This window comes from Macaca nemestrina, chromosome 15 (genome assembly GCF_043159975.1).
Source record: "Macaca nemestrina isolate mMacNem1 chromosome 15, mMacNem.hap1, whole genome shotgun sequence".
Classification (NCBI taxonomy): domain Eukaryota; kingdom Metazoa; phylum Chordata; class Mammalia; order Primates; family Cercopithecidae; genus Macaca; species Macaca nemestrina.
In genome coordinates this window covers 93,408,258-93,426,214 of record NC_092139.1, presented here as the reverse complement: position 1 = coordinate 93,426,214, position 17,957 = coordinate 93,408,258, and the positions used below count along the sequence as shown (strand labels likewise).

At 47.5% G+C, this 17,957-nt stretch overlaps 1 protein-coding gene across 4 annotated transcripts in view; it reads right to left on the bottom strand.

Annotated features, from left to right (window-relative positions):
- The window catches only part of LOC105495709 (myosin XVIIIB), a 300,538-nt gene that overhangs the window by 200,797 nt on the left and 81,784 nt on the right, over positions 1-17,957 (bottom strand). For all 4 annotated transcript variants that reach the window (XM_071080310.1, XM_071080312.1, XM_071080311.1 and 1 more), the window contains exons 13-17: positions 15,106-15,279; positions 12,255-12,345; positions 9,793-9,985; positions 5,804-5,884; positions 3,046-3,193 (exon numbers count right to left, since the gene is read on the bottom strand). In XM_071080310.1, coding sequence (XP_070936411.1) covers positions 3,046-3,193; positions 5,804-5,884; positions 9,793-9,985; positions 12,255-12,345; positions 15,106-15,279 — 687 coding nt within the window. The remainder of the gene's footprint in view (positions 1-3,045; positions 3,194-5,803; positions 5,885-9,792; positions 9,986-12,254; positions 12,346-15,105; positions 15,280-17,957) is intronic.

The window sequence follows — 17,957 nt, the reverse complement described above, 5'->3', positions numbered from 1 at the left end:
TACTAAAAATACAAAAAATTAGCCAGGCGTGGTGGCAGGTGCCTGTAATCCCAGCTACTCGGGAAGCTGAGGCAGGAGAATTGCTTGAACCCGGGAGGCGGAGGTTGCAGTGAGCCGAGATCGTGCCACTACACTCCAGCCTGGGTGACTAGAGTGAAACTCCGTCTCTCTCTCTCTATGTGTGTATATATGTATATGTATATATGTATATATGTATACATATATATGTCTATATACACACATTATAGATACATATAAATTACACATATATACACACATATATGTGCATATATATAATTTAATATATAGGCATATATTAAAGAATTGCACTTGACTTGACCTAAAAGTTCTTTTTCGTTCCAGAAATTAAAACATTTTCTGGGAGAGAACAGCACACGCTGGGCACACAGTGGGGTGAGGAGGGAGAGCATCAGGAAGAATAGCTAATGGATGCTGGGCTTAATACCTGAGTGATGGGACAATCTGTGCGGTAAATCACCATGGCACACATTTACCTATATAACAAACCTCCACATCCTGCACATGTACCCCTGACCTTAAAATTTAAAACAATTTAAAACCACATTTTCATGGGCCCCCAGAACACCAGGCACTGTGCCTCCATGATGGGCAGAGAAGTCAGCTCTGTGCCAGTCACTGGCAGAGCCAAGCTCTCTGGGAATAATTGAGGGATTTGCACTGTGAGCTTGCTCCAGGGAGAGCTGCAGGCATCAGATGCTGTTGCTGCTTCACTGGTTAGACAATCCTGTCCGGATGTAGGCACAGGAATCCACCATGAAAGTCTCAGACAGAGGCCTCTGCTGGTCACCACAGGGCGGAAGCTTCTGGCGGCGCTCACTCGCTGGATGGTGACTCTTCTACCAATTTCTTATAAGCTGTTCCAGTTGGACAATCACCCGAAACATTCCATCAAGATGCATCTGTCTACATCTCCAATGACTTCAACGTGCCCAAATCCAATGGTCATTCCTCAGCCCACACCTCATTTGACCTTTCAGCCCCATTTGATAAGGTCGATCCCTCCCTCCCCCTGTGGCTTTCAGGGAGTCACATTCTCCTGGGTTTCCCTCCTGCCTCCCTGACCACACCTCGGTCTCCTGCGCTGGTTGTTTACCTTGTCCCTGACACCTTGACATAGGAATGTCCCAGAACCTAGTCCTTGGACATCTTCTCAGCCAAGCGTCATTCTCTCAGTGACCTCAACCACAGCCACAGTCCTCAGTCTTCTTCTTTCAGACGCACCCGCCTTACTGTCTCTTCTCTGCTGGAAGGGCAGTGCCATGTGGGTGAAGATGTGTGTTTTCTTCACTGATGCATCTCCTGGGCTAGGACAGTGGCCGCCACGTATTAGGTGCTCCATCCATATTTTCTGAATGGACCAAGGAATGAGTGAGGAAGAGCACACATCGTGGCCTCAAAGAGGGTTGGGACTGATAAGATCACTAAGTACATTTACCTTCTTCTTTTTTTTTTTTTTTTTTTCAGATGGAATTTCACTCTTGTTTTCCAGGCTGGAGTGCCGTGGTGTGATCTTGGCTCATTGCAACCTCCACCTCCCAGGTTCAAGAGATTCTCCTGCCTCAGCCTCCCGAGTAGCTGGGACTACAGGCGTGCGCCATCACACCCAGCTAATTTTTTGTATTTTTAGTAGAGATAGGTTTTCACCATGTTGGCCAAGCTGGTCTGGAACTCCTGACCTCAAGTGATCCACCCGCCCCGGCCTCCCAAAGTGCTGTGATTACAGGCGTGAACCACCACACCCAGCCAGTACCTTTGCCTTCTTAAGTGCCTAGTGGTGTGGGGATCTGAGTCTCAGATCCAGACAAACCATGTTTTGAATCTGCCTTTTGACCCTTCTCCTCTGGGTGACCTTGCACAAGCGTTTCTGGAACTCAGTTTGGGAATAAGAATATGTATCTCTAAGTGTGGGGCAGAATCCTACCAGAAGATATCCATAAAGCTGAGGATGCAGCTGAGTGGAGCAATGCAACACTCCCCAACCCCGGAATCATGTTCTCCGTCACCATCGGCATCCTCATTCTCATCAATAAACCTGCAACACCTTGCCCCTGGTGACAAAGCTCTGCACGCACATAATATGACCCAATCATCATAGCAGAAATGGTAGAGAAAAAGGGGTAAGGGGTGACTTCTTTCCCCATTTTAAAAACATATCAACTAAGACTACGAGAGGTTTGCCCCACATCATGCAGGGGAAAGTAGAAATAACTAGACTTCAACTTGGAGCCTATGGATACCGAATCTCATGATCACTTTGTTCTGGTTTCATGTCTTCATCTCCCCTCTTGCTCCCCCTTCCACCAATCCAACTCCCACCAAGTGCTATGGACTTTACCTGCTAAACGCCTCCGGAAGCTTCTACCTCCTGGGGCAGGCCAGCTCTTCTCTCACCCTGGCCACAGCCAGCTCCTCTCTCACCCTGGCCACCTGCCTTCCTACCATATCTTCACACTACAGCCTCAGGGAACTTTCCAGAATGTGAAGCTCATCACGCCTCCCACTGCCTAGAATCCTTCATGGCTTCTCGTCGCTCTAGGGTTAAGACCTTTGCATGACCAGCAAGGGTCTCTGCAGTCTGAGCCCAGAAGCCATCTCCAAACTTGTCCTGCATCATGTTCCTGGCTCTCTGTTAGATTCATCTGCACGCATCTCCCCCTGGCTACCAGAAAAATGAGATGCACCCTGATGCGCCCCATCAGACTACAGTTGCAGGCTCAGTGTGCACACGTGTGCTTGGCTGTGAGCTCGTCCCTTCCCCATGAGCACGTGGCCCACTCCAGGCTGGTTAACTACCACATGGAACAGTACCCAGCACACAGTGGCTGCCCAATGTGTTCGTTGAATACTGGAATGAATGAAAGCACACACAGGCTCATGCACATTCACCTCTGCACGTTGGAGCCTCTGTGCAGGCCTTCTCAGGCCTTTTTCTGCAGCTGAGAAGGATAGATTCCAACACCCAGGCTGGACTCAGGCCCCCTCCCCAGCTCGTTGCTTCCTTACCTTCAGTCCCAGCTCCTTTCTTCTCGAAGGCAGCACACAGACGCTCGAGCACCACACTGTCACTGGAGCCCTCTACACGGACTTCCTCATCCAAGACCCAGAAAAGGCCTTTGGCATCCTGGGCACCTCCTCCAGCTGGTAAGCGGACCTAGTGGGAGACCCAGGATTCATTGAAGGGCCCTGATCCCCATCAGAGGCCTGTCTTGGGCTTCTCTTCCCACCGAAGGGGAATGGGAGCATCCAAGTCTCAAGCATCAGGACTCAGAATGTGCCTACCCAAAACCATGCTCCCATTCACCCCAGACTCTCAGTGTTGAAGCCACAAAACGACAGCAACTGCTCATTTGCAAACTGTCCAAATCCTGCCTCTGTGCTCACCTCCTGTGTGGTCTTGGGCAACTTACTACACTTCTCTGAGCCTTGTTTCCTCCTGTGTAATGAAGACTGAAAATACCTTCCTTGGAGGGCCGTGGTGAGGATTTAACAAGGGGAACCCTCTGGACATTGCACATTTCTAGATACATACAGGTAGCTGGTCTATTTGTGCACAATCAAACGAGAAAGGATTAATTCTGTCTGCATCGTTTCCTCTAAAAAGTCCTTGTATTCTTTAAACTAAAATCTTGGGGAGGAAAAAAAACAATAAGCACTCAAAGAACATTTCAGAGAAGGTGAACATGATTCAATAGCACAGATGTAGAATTTTAAAGTTAGCCATAAGCTTCAGAGACCATCTAGTCAACCCTGTAATGGTGCATATGGGAAACTGAGAGAGGCCGGGGGAGTTTAAAGGGCCTCTCTGAGGGCCCACAAGGAGTTGGCACAACCAAAAGAAGGCCAGCAAGTGGTTATAGAGGAAATGCAATATGCACAGTGACCAACTGTCCTACTGTGCCCGGGACATGAAACTTTCAGTACTAAAGCTGGGAAAGTCCTATGCAAACCAGGACAGTTGGTCACCCTAACTGAGGAATCCACACCCCTCAGAGGCCTGGAGAGGGGAAGGGGGCACATCCAGGGTCTCATGGATGGAGAGCCAAAGATGCAGAGCTGGAACTGGATCCCAGGCATCCTTCACCTTGGCCTTTTTCACTGGGGCTGAAACTGATAGCCAGCCCATGCTCAGAAGGTCCTCAGAAAATAGCTGTGAAGGTTGGGAATGGTGGTGCATGCCTGTAATCCCAGCCACTCAGGAGGTTGAGGCATGAGAATCGCTTGAATCCGGGAGGCAGAAGTTGCAGTGAGCAGAGATCACGCCACTGCACTCCAGCCTGGGTGACAGAGTGAGACTCTGTCTCAAAATAAAGAAGAAAGAAAAGAAAAGGGGAGGGGAGGGGACAGGAGGGGAAGGGAGGGGAAGGGAAAGGAAGGGAAGGGAGAAAGAAAAGAAGGAAAGGAAAGGAAAGGAAAGGAAAGGAAAGGAAAGGAAAAGAGGAAGGAAAGGAAAGGAAAGGAAAGGAGGAAGGAAAGGAAGGAAAGGAAGGAAAGGAAGGAAAGGAAGGAAAGGAAGGAAAGGAAGGAAAGGAAGGAAAGGAAGGAAAGGAAGGAAAGGAAGGAAGGAAGGAAGGAAGGAAGGAAGGAAGGAAGGAAGGAAGGAAGGAAGGAAGGAAAGAAGCTGTTTGCAGCCACAGGTCCTGGAGACTACCCTGCCCCCTGCCCTTCCCAGCCAACACTGCTAAATCAGCCCTTCAGGCTCACCCTTTCCCAGGAGAGGCACAGGTGAGGAAGCACAGGGTGGAAGGAAATGAACCAGACAGATGCCAACCAGAAGAACACACTGAGCCGAGAACAGCCAGCCGGGCTTACACAGGAGAGGGCTTTGCAATGATGGGTGCAGCCCACTGTGTGCCAAGAGAAAGTTTGCAAGCCAACTCTGGTCAGCAGGAGACAAGGAAGGAAGAAAAGGACAGCGGCAGCCTGCAGTGTCAGATGGCAGGAGAGATGCCACCCGCAGGGTACCTCCTGTGTGCCAGGCATCATGTCAGGTGCCTTATGTGCAATATCTCATTGATGTTCACAGCAACCCAGAGAAAGTAGCATCCCCATTCTGGAAATGAGGAAACTGAGGTTCAGAGAGGTGAAGCAACACGCCCAAGGTCACCAAGATTGGACCCAAGCATGGCAGGTTCCATGGCCCAAGCACTTTGGTACTAAAATGTGAAGAGGAAGACAAAAAAATCAAGTGAAATTGTCACGGGCAGTTCTGAGTTGAGCAGAGGTGCAGATCTGGGGTAGCAAAGTGAGTTCTAGGGATGGAGAGAGTGAGGTAAAGACTCCGCTTCCCTCAAACTAACACCTGTCTGCCCCTAAATGAGTTCAGGGCCCTGCACCCAACATGGTCCCCTGTTCTCCAGTCCCCCAAGGTCCCCGGTTTCTTCTGGGAACAGCACCTTCATTCAAACATCTGACCTTTGCAGGCCAGAGTGGCTGGAGGCCCCTGGCCATGAGCCTTGAACTCGCTTTGGCTCAGGCCTCAGCCTCCCAGGCATGGGGCTAGTCTAAGACATAGACTCAGACATAAAGGAGAGCAGCGGTTCTCAACCTGATGATGCTTAAACTTCCATTGTTCAGGCCACAACCCAGACCAATTTACACAGAATCTGGGGGTGGGTCCCAGGCATCCACATTTCCAGTGATCCCGGGGTGACTCTAGGTGCAGACGGCATTGACAACTAGTAGACTGAAGACTCAAATCCACGAGCATTTCAACATGGCCAGCCGGCATCTGAGAGCCTGGGTTGGCTGGGCCCCGTGTTACCTGAGAGGGATTGTGATCCACAGCAGCCACAGTGGTCCCTGGGGAGGGCTCCGGGAGGTCAAACTGCACAGGAACACCTTCCTGGAAAAAATCACAGGATTTAAAAGTTAGCGCTTTCAGTGAGCTGAAGGGGGAAGAAAACTTCTGAAGGAAAAAGCGGAGAGGACTTCCATCACCTCTTGGCCCTTTAAAAAAAATGGTTTTAAAAATTTTGGCAAAAGATACATAGCAAAAAATTTACCATTTTAGTCATTTTAAGTATACAGTTCAGTGGTATAAGATACATTCACGTTGTTATGCATCCATCACCAGCAAGCATCTCCAGAACTTTCTTCACCTTTCAAAACGGAGTCTCTGTACCCAGGAGACTCAACTCCCTGCTTCCTTCTCCCCTAGCATCCTGCTTTCTGTGCCTCTGATCTTGACTTTTCTAAGTAGCTTATGTAAGTGAAATCTTATAGTATTTGTCCTTTTGTATCTGACTTATGTAACTTAGCATAAAGTCCTCAGGGTTCATCCAGCCTGTGCCATTTTGTCAGAATGTCCTTCCTTTTGAAGGCTGAATAATACTTCCTAGTAAGTGCGTATCTCGTGATGTGAATATCTCATTTTGTTTGTCCATTGCCTGTCAATTGCAATCCACACGTGGGTTGCTTCTGCCTTTTGGCTATTGTGAATAATGTTGCAGTTTGGTGCACAAATACCCGTTTGAGTCCCTGATTTCAATTCTTCTGAGTATATACCCAGACATGGAATTGCTGAATTACGTGGGAATTCTATTTTTTTTATGTTTTGAGGTCCACCATTCTATTTTCCACAGCAGTGGCACTATTTTACATTGCTATCAATACCGCACAAGGGTTGAAATTTCTCCACATCACCCCAACACTTGTTATTTTCTGATTTTTTTTTTAGTAGCCATTATAATGTGTGGGAGGTGGTGTCTCATTGTGGTTTGGATTTGCCTTTCTCTTACAATTTGTGATGGTGAGCTTCTTTTTGTGTAAATCTTTGGAGAAATGTCTGTTTAATTAATTTTCCCAGTTGTTAATGAGGTTGTTTATTCATCACCTTTTAGTCTTTGTGTGGGAAGAAAAATTGTCAATCAATGCTCCAATGACATTCTGCTCATCATACAGGGTGTCAGCCATCACGCTGACAGCTTTATCAGAAACTGGTAACTCAGTCCACACTTTTAAAATATTTATTGAGAACATAATGAGGCTGAGTGTTCGGTGCTGGAAGTAACAAGTGTAAACTATGAGGAATAATAGTTGCCACAAAAAGGTCACCAGAAGCCGGGTGCGGTGGCTCACGCCTGTAATCCAAGCACTTTGGGAGGCCAAGGCAGGTGGATCACCTGAGGTCAGGAATTCGAGACCAGCCTGGCCAACATGGTGAAACTCTGTCTCTACTAAAAATACAAAAATTAGCCGGGCATGGTGGCAGGTGCCTGTAATCCCAGCTACTTGGGAGGCTGAGGCAAGAGAACCACTTGAACCCAGGAAGCAGAGGTTGCAGTGAGCCGAGATCGCTCCATTGCACTCCAGCCTGGGCAACAAGAGCGAACCTCCATCTAAAAAACAAAAAATTTAAAAAGTCACCAGAGATGTCTGGGAAGTGCTGTGGACAAAGATGTTCATCACAGTATTGTTTACAAAGCCTTGAACTTAGAAACCACCCTGATGTCTATAGGAGAGGAAATACAATCAGATGCAACCACTGCAAGCAGGTTTACTAAGATTTGTAAGTGAAGGGAGGTGATGTGAACAATGTAATACTGTGAGGAAAATGACAGACAACAAACTCACGTGTACGGGAAGATCCAAAATCCACAGACAACATAATAAAGGGAAAATGGTAAAAAAAAAAAAAAAACAAAACAAACAAACAAAAAAAACCAGAATGGTAACAGTGGTTGCCACTGGATGGGAGGGCTAAAGGAGATTGTATCTTTAGTTTCTTTGTACTTATATGAAGTTTCCAGGGTTTGAATTAAAAATGTATTACTTTGATAATCAGAAATAAGTGAAATATTATGGGAAAAATAAAATAGCTGTTACACTCTTTATTCTTGTTCATTAAATGCTCAAAACGGCCCCTTTGGGGAGTATGGTAACAATGACCATAAAACAACCCCAGTTCTCTGCACTTTTCTATATCCATACTCTCTGCAGTGACACTGCAGTGCCTCCATCAAGAAGTGGAGCCTGTTTTCCTACCCCTTGAATCCATGCTTAGCCTTAGACCTGTTGTGACTCACTGAACACAGTGGAAGTGATTTTGTGCAAGCCTCAGGTCTAGGCCTCAAGGTCCCCTGCCCACTTCTGCTTGCTCTCCTGGAGCCCTGCCCAGCGCTATGAGGACAGCCCAGGCTAGCCTGCTGGAGGATGAGACATTTGTAGAGCAGGGACAAGGTTACCCCAGACAAGGCCTGCCTAGATCCGCTCACGACCAGCTGATCCCACATGTGAGAGAGCCCCGCCAAGATCATCAGAGCCATCTACCCCAACCTACACCTGAATCTGAACACAAGCTCAAGAACTATCCCGGACCAAGAGAGCTGTCCAGGCCATCCAGACACTTGTGAGCAACAACCAAAGATTTTTTCTAAAACACTACATTTGGGGGTAGTTTATTATGTAGCATTATTATGGCAAATCGTAACTGATACAAAAGTATTATTATCTCTGTTTTCCACATAAAAAAATCGAGGGTCAGAGAGGGTAAGTGCCTTTCCTAAGGCCACACAGCCAATAAGCGACAGAGTTGGGATCAGACCTCAGGTTTCATCAGCGTCATCTGTTTGAGATCCATTTATGTTGGTGCTTTATTTTTATCACCAACTAAAGAAAAGAATGTAACTTCAATACTTATTATTCTATATTATTGAACTGATGAACAACATGGCCATTTTTAATATTCTGCCAGTAGCACTTGTTGCAATAAAAGTGGTCACACCTTCAGGGAAGAAGGTGGGAGTCATATAGGGAACTGAAAATCCTCTCATTTTCACGTGGGTGATAGAGACACACGTATGTTCATTTGGGTAAATTCACTGAGCTATATGCTTCTGATTTATGCCCTTTTCTTTGTAATTTTTTGTTTGTTTGTTTCGAGATGCAGTCTCTCTTTGTCGCCCAGGCTGGAGTGCAGCGGCACAATCTCAGCTCACCACAACTTCTGCCTCCCGGGTTCAAGTGATTCTCCTGCCTCAGCCTTTTGGGTAGCTGGGATTACAGGCCCGCGCCACTGCGCCTGGCTAATTTTTGTATTTTTAGTAGAGATGGAGTTTTGCCATGTTGGTCACACTGGTCTTGAACTCCTGACCTCAGGTGATCCGCCCACCTCGGCCTCCCACAGTGCTAGGATTACAGGCATGAGCCACTGTGCCTGGCCTTATATTTCAACTTAACCTTTTTTTTTTTCTTTTTTCATGAGAAAATAAGATCTGGCAGGATCAGGCCTGTACATGCTTCCTGGTTCACACACAGAGTTTCTCTCAGGTGCCTCCTAGAAGAGGAATTGCTGGGTTTTGGGGTGCATGCACCTTCAACTTTGTGAGAATCACCGTGCTGTGCTGCAGATGGGTGTGCAGCCCATTGCTTCCACCCACCCACAGGACTCGAAGGACATTCCCCACTCGGGCAGATGTAGACTGACTCTTGCAGGAGTGTTTTGCTTAAGTGAAGTGGGAGAGGATGAAGCAGTCATCCCAAAGAAAGGACAGCCATGGAAGCAAGGCCTGGGGAAGTCCAAGTTCCTTGATGCTTCTGGGCTGCAGGGTTCAGAAGGTGGCGGGGAGAGGCTGGACTGTGGAGGGAGCAGCAGAGTTCTGGGGAGCCAGGCCTGGGGAAAGGGCTTTGTTCCCTGGTGAACCGAACAGGGTGAAGCTGCAGGCTACTGGGGAATGGGAATCCCACACTTCACATCTGACTTCACACCCTCCATGGAGCTCTGGTGAGGGCCCTGCTCCAGCCCAGGCCTACCTCTCGGTATCGCTGCAGCGTGGAGACAAAGGTCCGCTGGTAGAACAGCAGCTGCAGGCGCTCATGGGCGTAGTTGTGGCACAGCTCCTCGAAGGTGGCCGCCCGGTCCTTGCCCTGGTGCCGGGGGTTCTGGAAGCCTGGAGAGTCCACCACCATGATGGAGGCCATGGAGAGATGGTGGGAGGAGAAGGATCTAGACAGAGAAGAGGGAGGTGAAATGTCTGAGATGGCATGGAATCTAGGAGCACACTCATCCAAGCCTCCAGTAGAACTGGTTTCAAAACTAAGCTCAACTCTTACAGGCTGTGTGACCTCAGGCAAGCTACTTAACCTCTCTGAGCAGGGGTTTTCCCAACTGTTAAATGAGGATGGGGTTGAGTAGATTTATCCCAGGGACAGTTATAAGGACTAAAGGAATTAAACTGCCTCCCACTGGCCCAAAGTAAAAAAAAAAAAAAAAAAAAAAAAGACTAGCTTAAGGTCACCCAGCAAGTTGGCTACCATGTGAAACCTAGGACCTCCTTTTCTTTCTTCAGAGGCCTATTAAAATCAAAAAACTATTTTATTTAATACATCAGTTTACAAAATTCTTCCAAGCTATCACCTCCTTGTATTCTCCTGATGAATCTGTAGGGGTGGACAGAGCAGGGATTATTCACATCAAAAATCAGGACTTAAGAGACTTTAGAGCCAGTCATATGTGGGCTTCAATCCTTGCTCTGTGACAGAGAGGATGTGCGTCTCTGGAGAGTTGCCCAACCTCTCTGAGCCTCCACCGTCTCAGCCACCATCTCAGTTAATGATGGTGACTAGCTCAGAGGGCTGTTGTGAGGGTTGGGTGTGATAAGCTTCCGTGGCCGTGAAAGCAAAGTTTGCCACGTGGTTAGTGCTCAGTAAATGCCACCTGCTATCATCACCATGAGTATGATCAGCTAGGAGCTTTGCAGGGCCCTTAGTTGAACCTTGGTTCTTCTCTTGTTTGCCAAGGTTTTCCAACTATAATATGGGGATAATAAGAGCAGCCACCACATAGACATGCATGAAGATGAAGTCGGTTAATTCTTGGCAAGACAGACACCTACTAGGTGCTTATAAATGCTGTAGTAGGTACTTTGATCATCAGTGCAGCATTTCACAGACGTGGCCTCTGAGAACCCAAACCTCGAAGCAGCTGCCCTTCACTGGTGAAGGCAGTTTCCTCCGCCAGCAGTTCATTTCCCACTCCCAGTACTCCCTTCTCTAAGCACGCATGATCCCCTTGGTTTCTAGATAATATGTCTGTGGGCTCAGATGGTAATTACTTCGGCAGCGTCAGAGGGACTTGATTCTGTGTCCACGACAACTTGGAGAAACCCGGCTGCTCTGTTGCTACGCGCCAGCCTCATCCCTTTAACAGGATTTCAGAAGCCTAATTATGCTTTCTGCTTTCACAGAGGAGGAAGGCAAGCCTTTGCCTAGGCTCTGGATTAGCTCTGCTGAAAAAACGGCTTCAAGGGTTTCCAAGCATGGGCTCAGTGCCTTGTGTATAACGATAGAAAACAGAGGTTCCTCTGGCCTGCAGCCCCACAGAGGCACATGAGAGGCACACCCCGGCCCGCTCCAAATTTCTACCATGTTGCTCCCATCCCCAGCAAGACAATTTTGAAAAATAAATGGATGAGAACAATGTGCTAGGCTATTCAGGGGAACTGAAAGTATGAGATGAGAATGTGGCATTGTGTTTGCATCTCGGTTCTCCCCTTCACGCTTTAGTCTCCTCCTCTGTACAATGGGTCCATGTGAGTACTTGGTGACGCAAAGCAGGTTAAACAATTAGTACAATCCCTGGCCCTCAGTAGACATTCAAAAGTGCTTAGCTTTTATTGTTGGTATTTTTACAAGAATTTGTTTTGTTTTGTTTTGAGACAGAGTCTCGCTCTGTCACCTAGGCTGGAGTGCGGTGGCGTGATCTCGGCTCACTGAAACCTCTGTTTCCCAGGTTCAAGCAATTCTCCCTGCCTCAGCCTCCTGAGTAGCCGGGATTACAGGCGCCCACCACCATGCCCAGCTAATTTTTGTAATATTTAGTAGAGACAAGTTTTCGCCATGGTGCCAGGCTAGTCTTGAACTCCTGATCTCAGGTGATCCTCCCACTTCAGCCTCCCAAAGTACTGGGATTACAGGCATGAGCCACCACGTTTGGCCAGGAAGAGTTATTTAAATTCATTATTTCTTTTAATCCTCACAACAGTCCTTGGGGAGAGAGCTATTGTACAGACGAGGAAAGGGAGATCAGAAAAGTGAACTGATTTACTGACCACACAGCCAGTGGGTGGCCAAGGTGGAAATTAAACCCAGCACTGTCCACCTTAGAAACCCTCTCGCCAGCTGAAAAACTGCCACTTTGCTCAACTGCCCGGTATGTGAATTCATCTGTGCACTTGCAAGAGGCCAACTGTGTGCCTAGGGAAAGGCCCTGTTACCTGTTGATGAGTGAGACCACGGCCGCAAAGAGCTCCTGGTACAGGCCCGAGGCCATCCCCTCCACACACTCCACTCCTGTCATCTTGAGCCCTGGGAAAGAGGACAGAATCAGCATTCTCGGTTAGGGATCTTGCCTGGGGCCAAGGACATCACTGCAGAGCAGCAGGGGCCACTCAGCTTAGAAAATCCTTCTTTTCTTGCCACATTCCTCCACTGCTGAAATTATTTCCCCAGGTTCTTAGGACAAAGTCTAACTGTCCTATCAGGGCCTACAGGGTCATATGTAACCTGCCCTACCTTCACCCCAGAGTGATCTCCTGCTCATCCCTCAGGGCTCAGCCCAAATGTCACCTCCTCAGGAAAGCCTTCCTTGACTACCACCACCACCACCACTAGGCCAATCCCCAGCTCTACCTTGCTTCTAATAGCACTTCCCATAGCATAATCTTTCTAGTATAGTTATTTTATTAACCTGTGTCTCCCTCATGAGGCTGGGTGTGCCCTGAAGATAGACCCTGTCCCTGGGTTTATTGATCTTTAAATTGCCAGTGTCTGGCATAGAGTAGACACTCAGTAAGTGTTTATGATTCCTTTTCTGGAAAGAAATTTGGCTATTTTGTATTAGAAGTCATAAAATGTTCGTATACTGGGACCTAATCATTTCACTCCTAGGCTTTTATTCTAATGAAACATTCAGAGAAATAAAGCTTGCTGGGGACATAGGTTCTTCCAATTGTTGATTAAATTGGCAAAAATCACTTTTTTGAAATGACTTGAGTGCTCAACAATAGAAAATGGGTTAGGTAATTTGTAGTCTGCCCATACAAAGGAATGCTTAAAGTCAGGTATGAAGAACATTGAATGAGATTGGAAAAGTGCCTACCTAGAATGTCAGGAGGAATATAAAAGCTTAAAAACTATAATTACAGTTGTAGACTCGATTTTGCTCTAACACACACACACACACACACACACACACATATGCACGCACGTATACGCATCCCATTACAATCACCAGCCTTGATTAGGGTGCATTGAACAAAGCAGAGTGAGGAGTGTAGGGGGTCAGATCACAAATTATGTCCCTTAAGTTTTAGTTCCGTCTAAAAAACTGAAAACACAGTTTCCAAATCGGTGCGCACTAGTGCCTGGAGGAGTAATTCTGCTTGTACATTCCAGGCAGCCCACTTCAGCCCCGAAAGCATTTCCCACCCCTCCTCGGAATCCACCCCCAACCTGGGCTGTTGCTAGGCAACCCGCAGCCTCCCAGTCTCTCTCCTAAGCCCGAAGGTCCCCTGTCTGCTTAATGTCTACTCTTGAGACCTCAGCCTGAGAGGTTAACTCAGACTCACAAAGCGGTGACTGCATGTGTCTGTGCCACTGTGTGATGCGCCCGTCCTTAAGTATGTGTGTGGTGTTTGTGCCTGTGCATATGTGTGCACATGTGTGCTTGTGTCTATGCATGTGTGTGTAGTTGTGTGGTACGTGCATGTGTCATATATATCTGTGCACAGGTTTACACACACACGTGCCATGCATATCTGTGCATGTGTGTGTGGTGTGCATGCTTACAGTATATGTGTGCTGGTGTCTGTGCATGTGTGTTCATGTGTGTGATTCTGTGGTGTGTATCTGTGCACAGGTGTGCATACACAACTTGTGCTGTGCATATGTGTGGTGTGTGCATGCTTCTGTGAATGTGTGTGTATGTCAAAGAGGAGAGGTAATCTTCAAGAAAAGCACAGCTCACACCAGAGCACAGACCTGAAAGGAGACACAGAGGGCCAATGGGGTCCAAGTGACATTAGCCCCTATGCCGAAGTCCCTGGAAGGTGGAAGCAATGCCAAAGGTGCAAAGGAGCTCCAAGAGACGGGTCCCAAAACCACAGCTCACAACACTTCTACTCATTAATCCCAAACTCTGTTGTCTCAAGGACAGCAGCTCTTAGAGAGCCCCCAAAGATGCACAGAGGCTGCAGACTTGGGACTCGGCAGATCACATCCTCGGTAGATCACATCCTTGCAGGTACAGTACAAAGTCCTCCTGCTTTTCCCCCATGGCAGTTCAAAACGCCCTTGTTCTTCCAGCTGCTCAGGCCAAAATCCTAGCAGCCACTGCTGGTCTCTGCCCTTCTCTTAGGGCCCACGCTAACACCTCAGCTTGTAAACTAGACCCTGAATCTGTCCCCACCTGCCCCATCTCCACAAGCACTTCCCACCACCACCTATCACCTGGTGATTTTTATAGGTTCCCAGTGGGTCTCCCTTCTCCCACTCGCTCCCCAACCTTCATCCAGGCTGAGCTTCCTAAAGCCAAATCATGCCATCCCCCTGCTGAAGGCACTCCATGGCTTCCCAAGGGTCTGAGAATAAAAACCTTCGTTTATAAACCCTTAGTGAGCTGACCACACCTTGCTCTCCACCCTCATCTTCTCCCATCCGTCCACCTTGCACCAGCCATTCGGGCTTTATTTCCATTCCTCAAACAGAAAGACTAGTCTTTCCCCTACCTAGCAGGTGCTCAGCAAACATGAAATCCAATGGAAATGCATTGGTCCATTGGCCCTGCCCATGGCGTCCCCTCCCCACAGCGCGGATCTCCCTGCCAGGTTTCAGCAGCCTTCATGACCACTGAACTGAGGTAGTTATTTGAGCATTAGCATTGACCAGGTAGAAACAATGTCCCTTTCCACCCACGATGGCTTCCCCTGCACCTAACACAGGCCTTCATAGCGTAGGCCCTTAACAAATCTTTGATTAAAAAAAAAAAAAAAGTTAAAGAATGTTGGTGTATCCCCAGGAGCTGGCCCAGGGGGGCCCAGCTCACCCAGAGAGGCATCAGCCATGTACCTGAGCTGGTTTCCTCGTCCTCGAGGCCCCTTTGGCTTGGCCCAAACGTCATTTGCTGGATGATCTGTCGAAGGTGGTGCTTGAAGGTGGCCGTGTTCAGCTCCTCATACTCGCAGCCGAGGGCCTCGGCTGCATAGTTTGCCCACTCAAACCTCATGAACTGCTTCCGGCCCACTGCACAGGGGACAAAACAGAGGCGTGGCAGTGAGGCCCTGGGCATGGGGTGGATGAATGCCCAAGAGAACCTTGGAGAATCTCAGCACCCTCCCAATCTCCAGGCCAGCCCCCTCAGCAGGCAGCTTGGACAACCGCCCAGGCCTGGGCCCCTAGGCAATGGCCCTGGAGGAGTCAGCTTTCCCAAGAGACTTGCTTATCAGACTTCCTCGCCATTTGCATTTTTGCATTACTTACTTGTTCTTTTTTTCTTTTCTTTTTTTTTTTTTTTCCTGAGACCGGAGTCTCGCTCTCTCGCCCAGGCGGTGGCGCCATCTTGGCTCACTGCAAGCTCCGCCTCCCGGGTTCACGCTATTCTCCTGCCTCAGCCTCCCGAGTAGCTGGAATTACAGGCACCTGCCACCGCTCCCGGCTAATTTTTTTGGATTTGTAGTACAGACGGGGTTTCACCACGCTAACCAGGATGGTCTCGGTCTCCTGACCTCGTGATCCGCCCGTCCCGACCTCCCAAAGTGCTGGGATTACAGGCGTGAGCCACCGCGCCCGGCCTGTATTGCTTACTTTTTCAAAGCAATTAAAAATATCATGGGGAAGCACTCTAAATGTGAAATTGGGGAATGGTTAGTAAAAGTATGATTGATTCACCCACCCACGTATCTATTTACCTATCCATCCAGGCATGCACTATCCCCTGCAAGCCGCCTACCTATCTTTCAGCTCCTCATCTAATCACACATCCAACCATCTAACCAGCCATCTGCTTACTCTGTACATGTTGACTGAGCTCCCTCCATGTGACAGGCACTGTGTCTGCCACCGAAATCAATGAGCAAGACAAACAAAGTGCCTGTCCTCATGGAGCTTATAGTCCGTTGAGGGAGTGTGACAGTAGACAAGTAAACAAATAGACAAGATCATTTCCGGCCATAAAATTATAAAGTTCCCTCTGCTCTCTGCCAAACAGAAACTAAAGCAGGGTGCTGAGATCAAGAGAGACTGAAGGAGTCGTTTGGTATCTATGGTGGTCAAAGCTGGCTCTATCTGAAGTCGTGATATATTAACTGAGCTATGAAGGGTGAGAAGGAGCTACTACATAAAGAACCAGGAAAGTGTTTCAGAGTTTGAAGGAGGAGGCAGCGCAAAGGTCCTGGGGCAGAAATAAGCATGGTGTGTTAAAGGAATGCCAAGCAAACCAGTGTGGCTGGAATGTAACGGGGTGGGGAGCGGAACCAGCCGGGATTAAAGAATCAATGGAGAGCCACTCTCTGGACTATTATAAGGCCATTTAAAATTAGCAACGAAGACCCTGCATACCATGGACAATGCTTACATTTGAATGCTAAGTGGAAAGCAGATTAGAAAATGATGTCATAGTATGATGCCAACTGTGTGAATCATTCTAAACTGCTGTAAAAAGTAATAAAAGGGAAATATAGCTAAATATTAACCATCACTGCTAGGTAAGGGGATTTTATATTTTCCAATTTTTTTTTTTACCATGGTTGAGCACTAATTTTTTAATCCATATAAAAATAAAAATAAATGACTTTTTTTTTTTTTTTTTTTTTTTTTTGAGATGAAGTCTCGCTCTGTCGCCCAGGCTGGAGTGCAGTGGCGCAATCTCAGCTCACTGCAAGCTCTGCCTCCCGGGTTCACGCCATTCTCCTGCCTCGGCCTCCCGAGTAGCTGGGACTATAGGTGCCCACCACTACAGGCGCCCACCACCACACCCAGCTAATTTTGTTTTCGCATTTTTAGTAGAGACGGGATCTCACTGTGTTAGCCAGGATGGCATCTCCTGACCTCATGATCTGCCCGCCTCAGCCTCCCAAAGTGCTGGGATTACAGGCATGAGCCACCGCGCCCGGCTAATAAATGACTTCTTAAAACAAATAATAGTGCCATCCTTAAAACATTTTCACTAACAAATACATGAAAAAATGTTCAACATTACTAATCATCAGGGAAATGCAAATCAATGCAAATCAAAACCACAACGAGGTATCATCTCACTCCAGTAGGATGGGGTGACAAAATACAAAAGTGCTGGCAAGGATGAAAAAAGAAAAAAAAGGAACTATTAGACACTGTTAGTGGGAATGTAAACTAGTGCAGCCACTATGGAGAGCGGTATGAACTTTCCTCAAAAAACTATAGATAGAACTACCGTACGATCCAGCAAACCCACTACTGAACATTTATCCCAAGGAAATCAGTACACCAAAGAGACATCTGTACCCCAGGTTTACTGTAGCATTATTCACCAGAGCCAGGAGAGGGAATCAACCTAGGTGTCCAGTAACAGACAAATGGGTAAAGAAAATGTGGTATATATACACAATGGAATACTATTCAGACATAAAAGAGCATGAAGTCTTGTCATTCATGGCAGCATGGATGGAACTGGAGGACGTTAAGTGAAATAAGCCAGGCACGGAAAGACAAATATCACATGTTCTTTATTCATATGTGGAAGCTAAACAAAGGTTTATTTCATAAAAGTATAAAGTAGAATAGAGCATACTAGAGGCTGGAAGGGTTTGTTTGGGGGTAAGTGGGTGGATAGGGACAGAGTTGTTAAAGAACACAAAATCACAGCTAGACAGGAGAAATACATTCTAGGGTTTCATAGCATTGCAGGATGACTGTAGTTAACCATAATATATTATATAGATTCC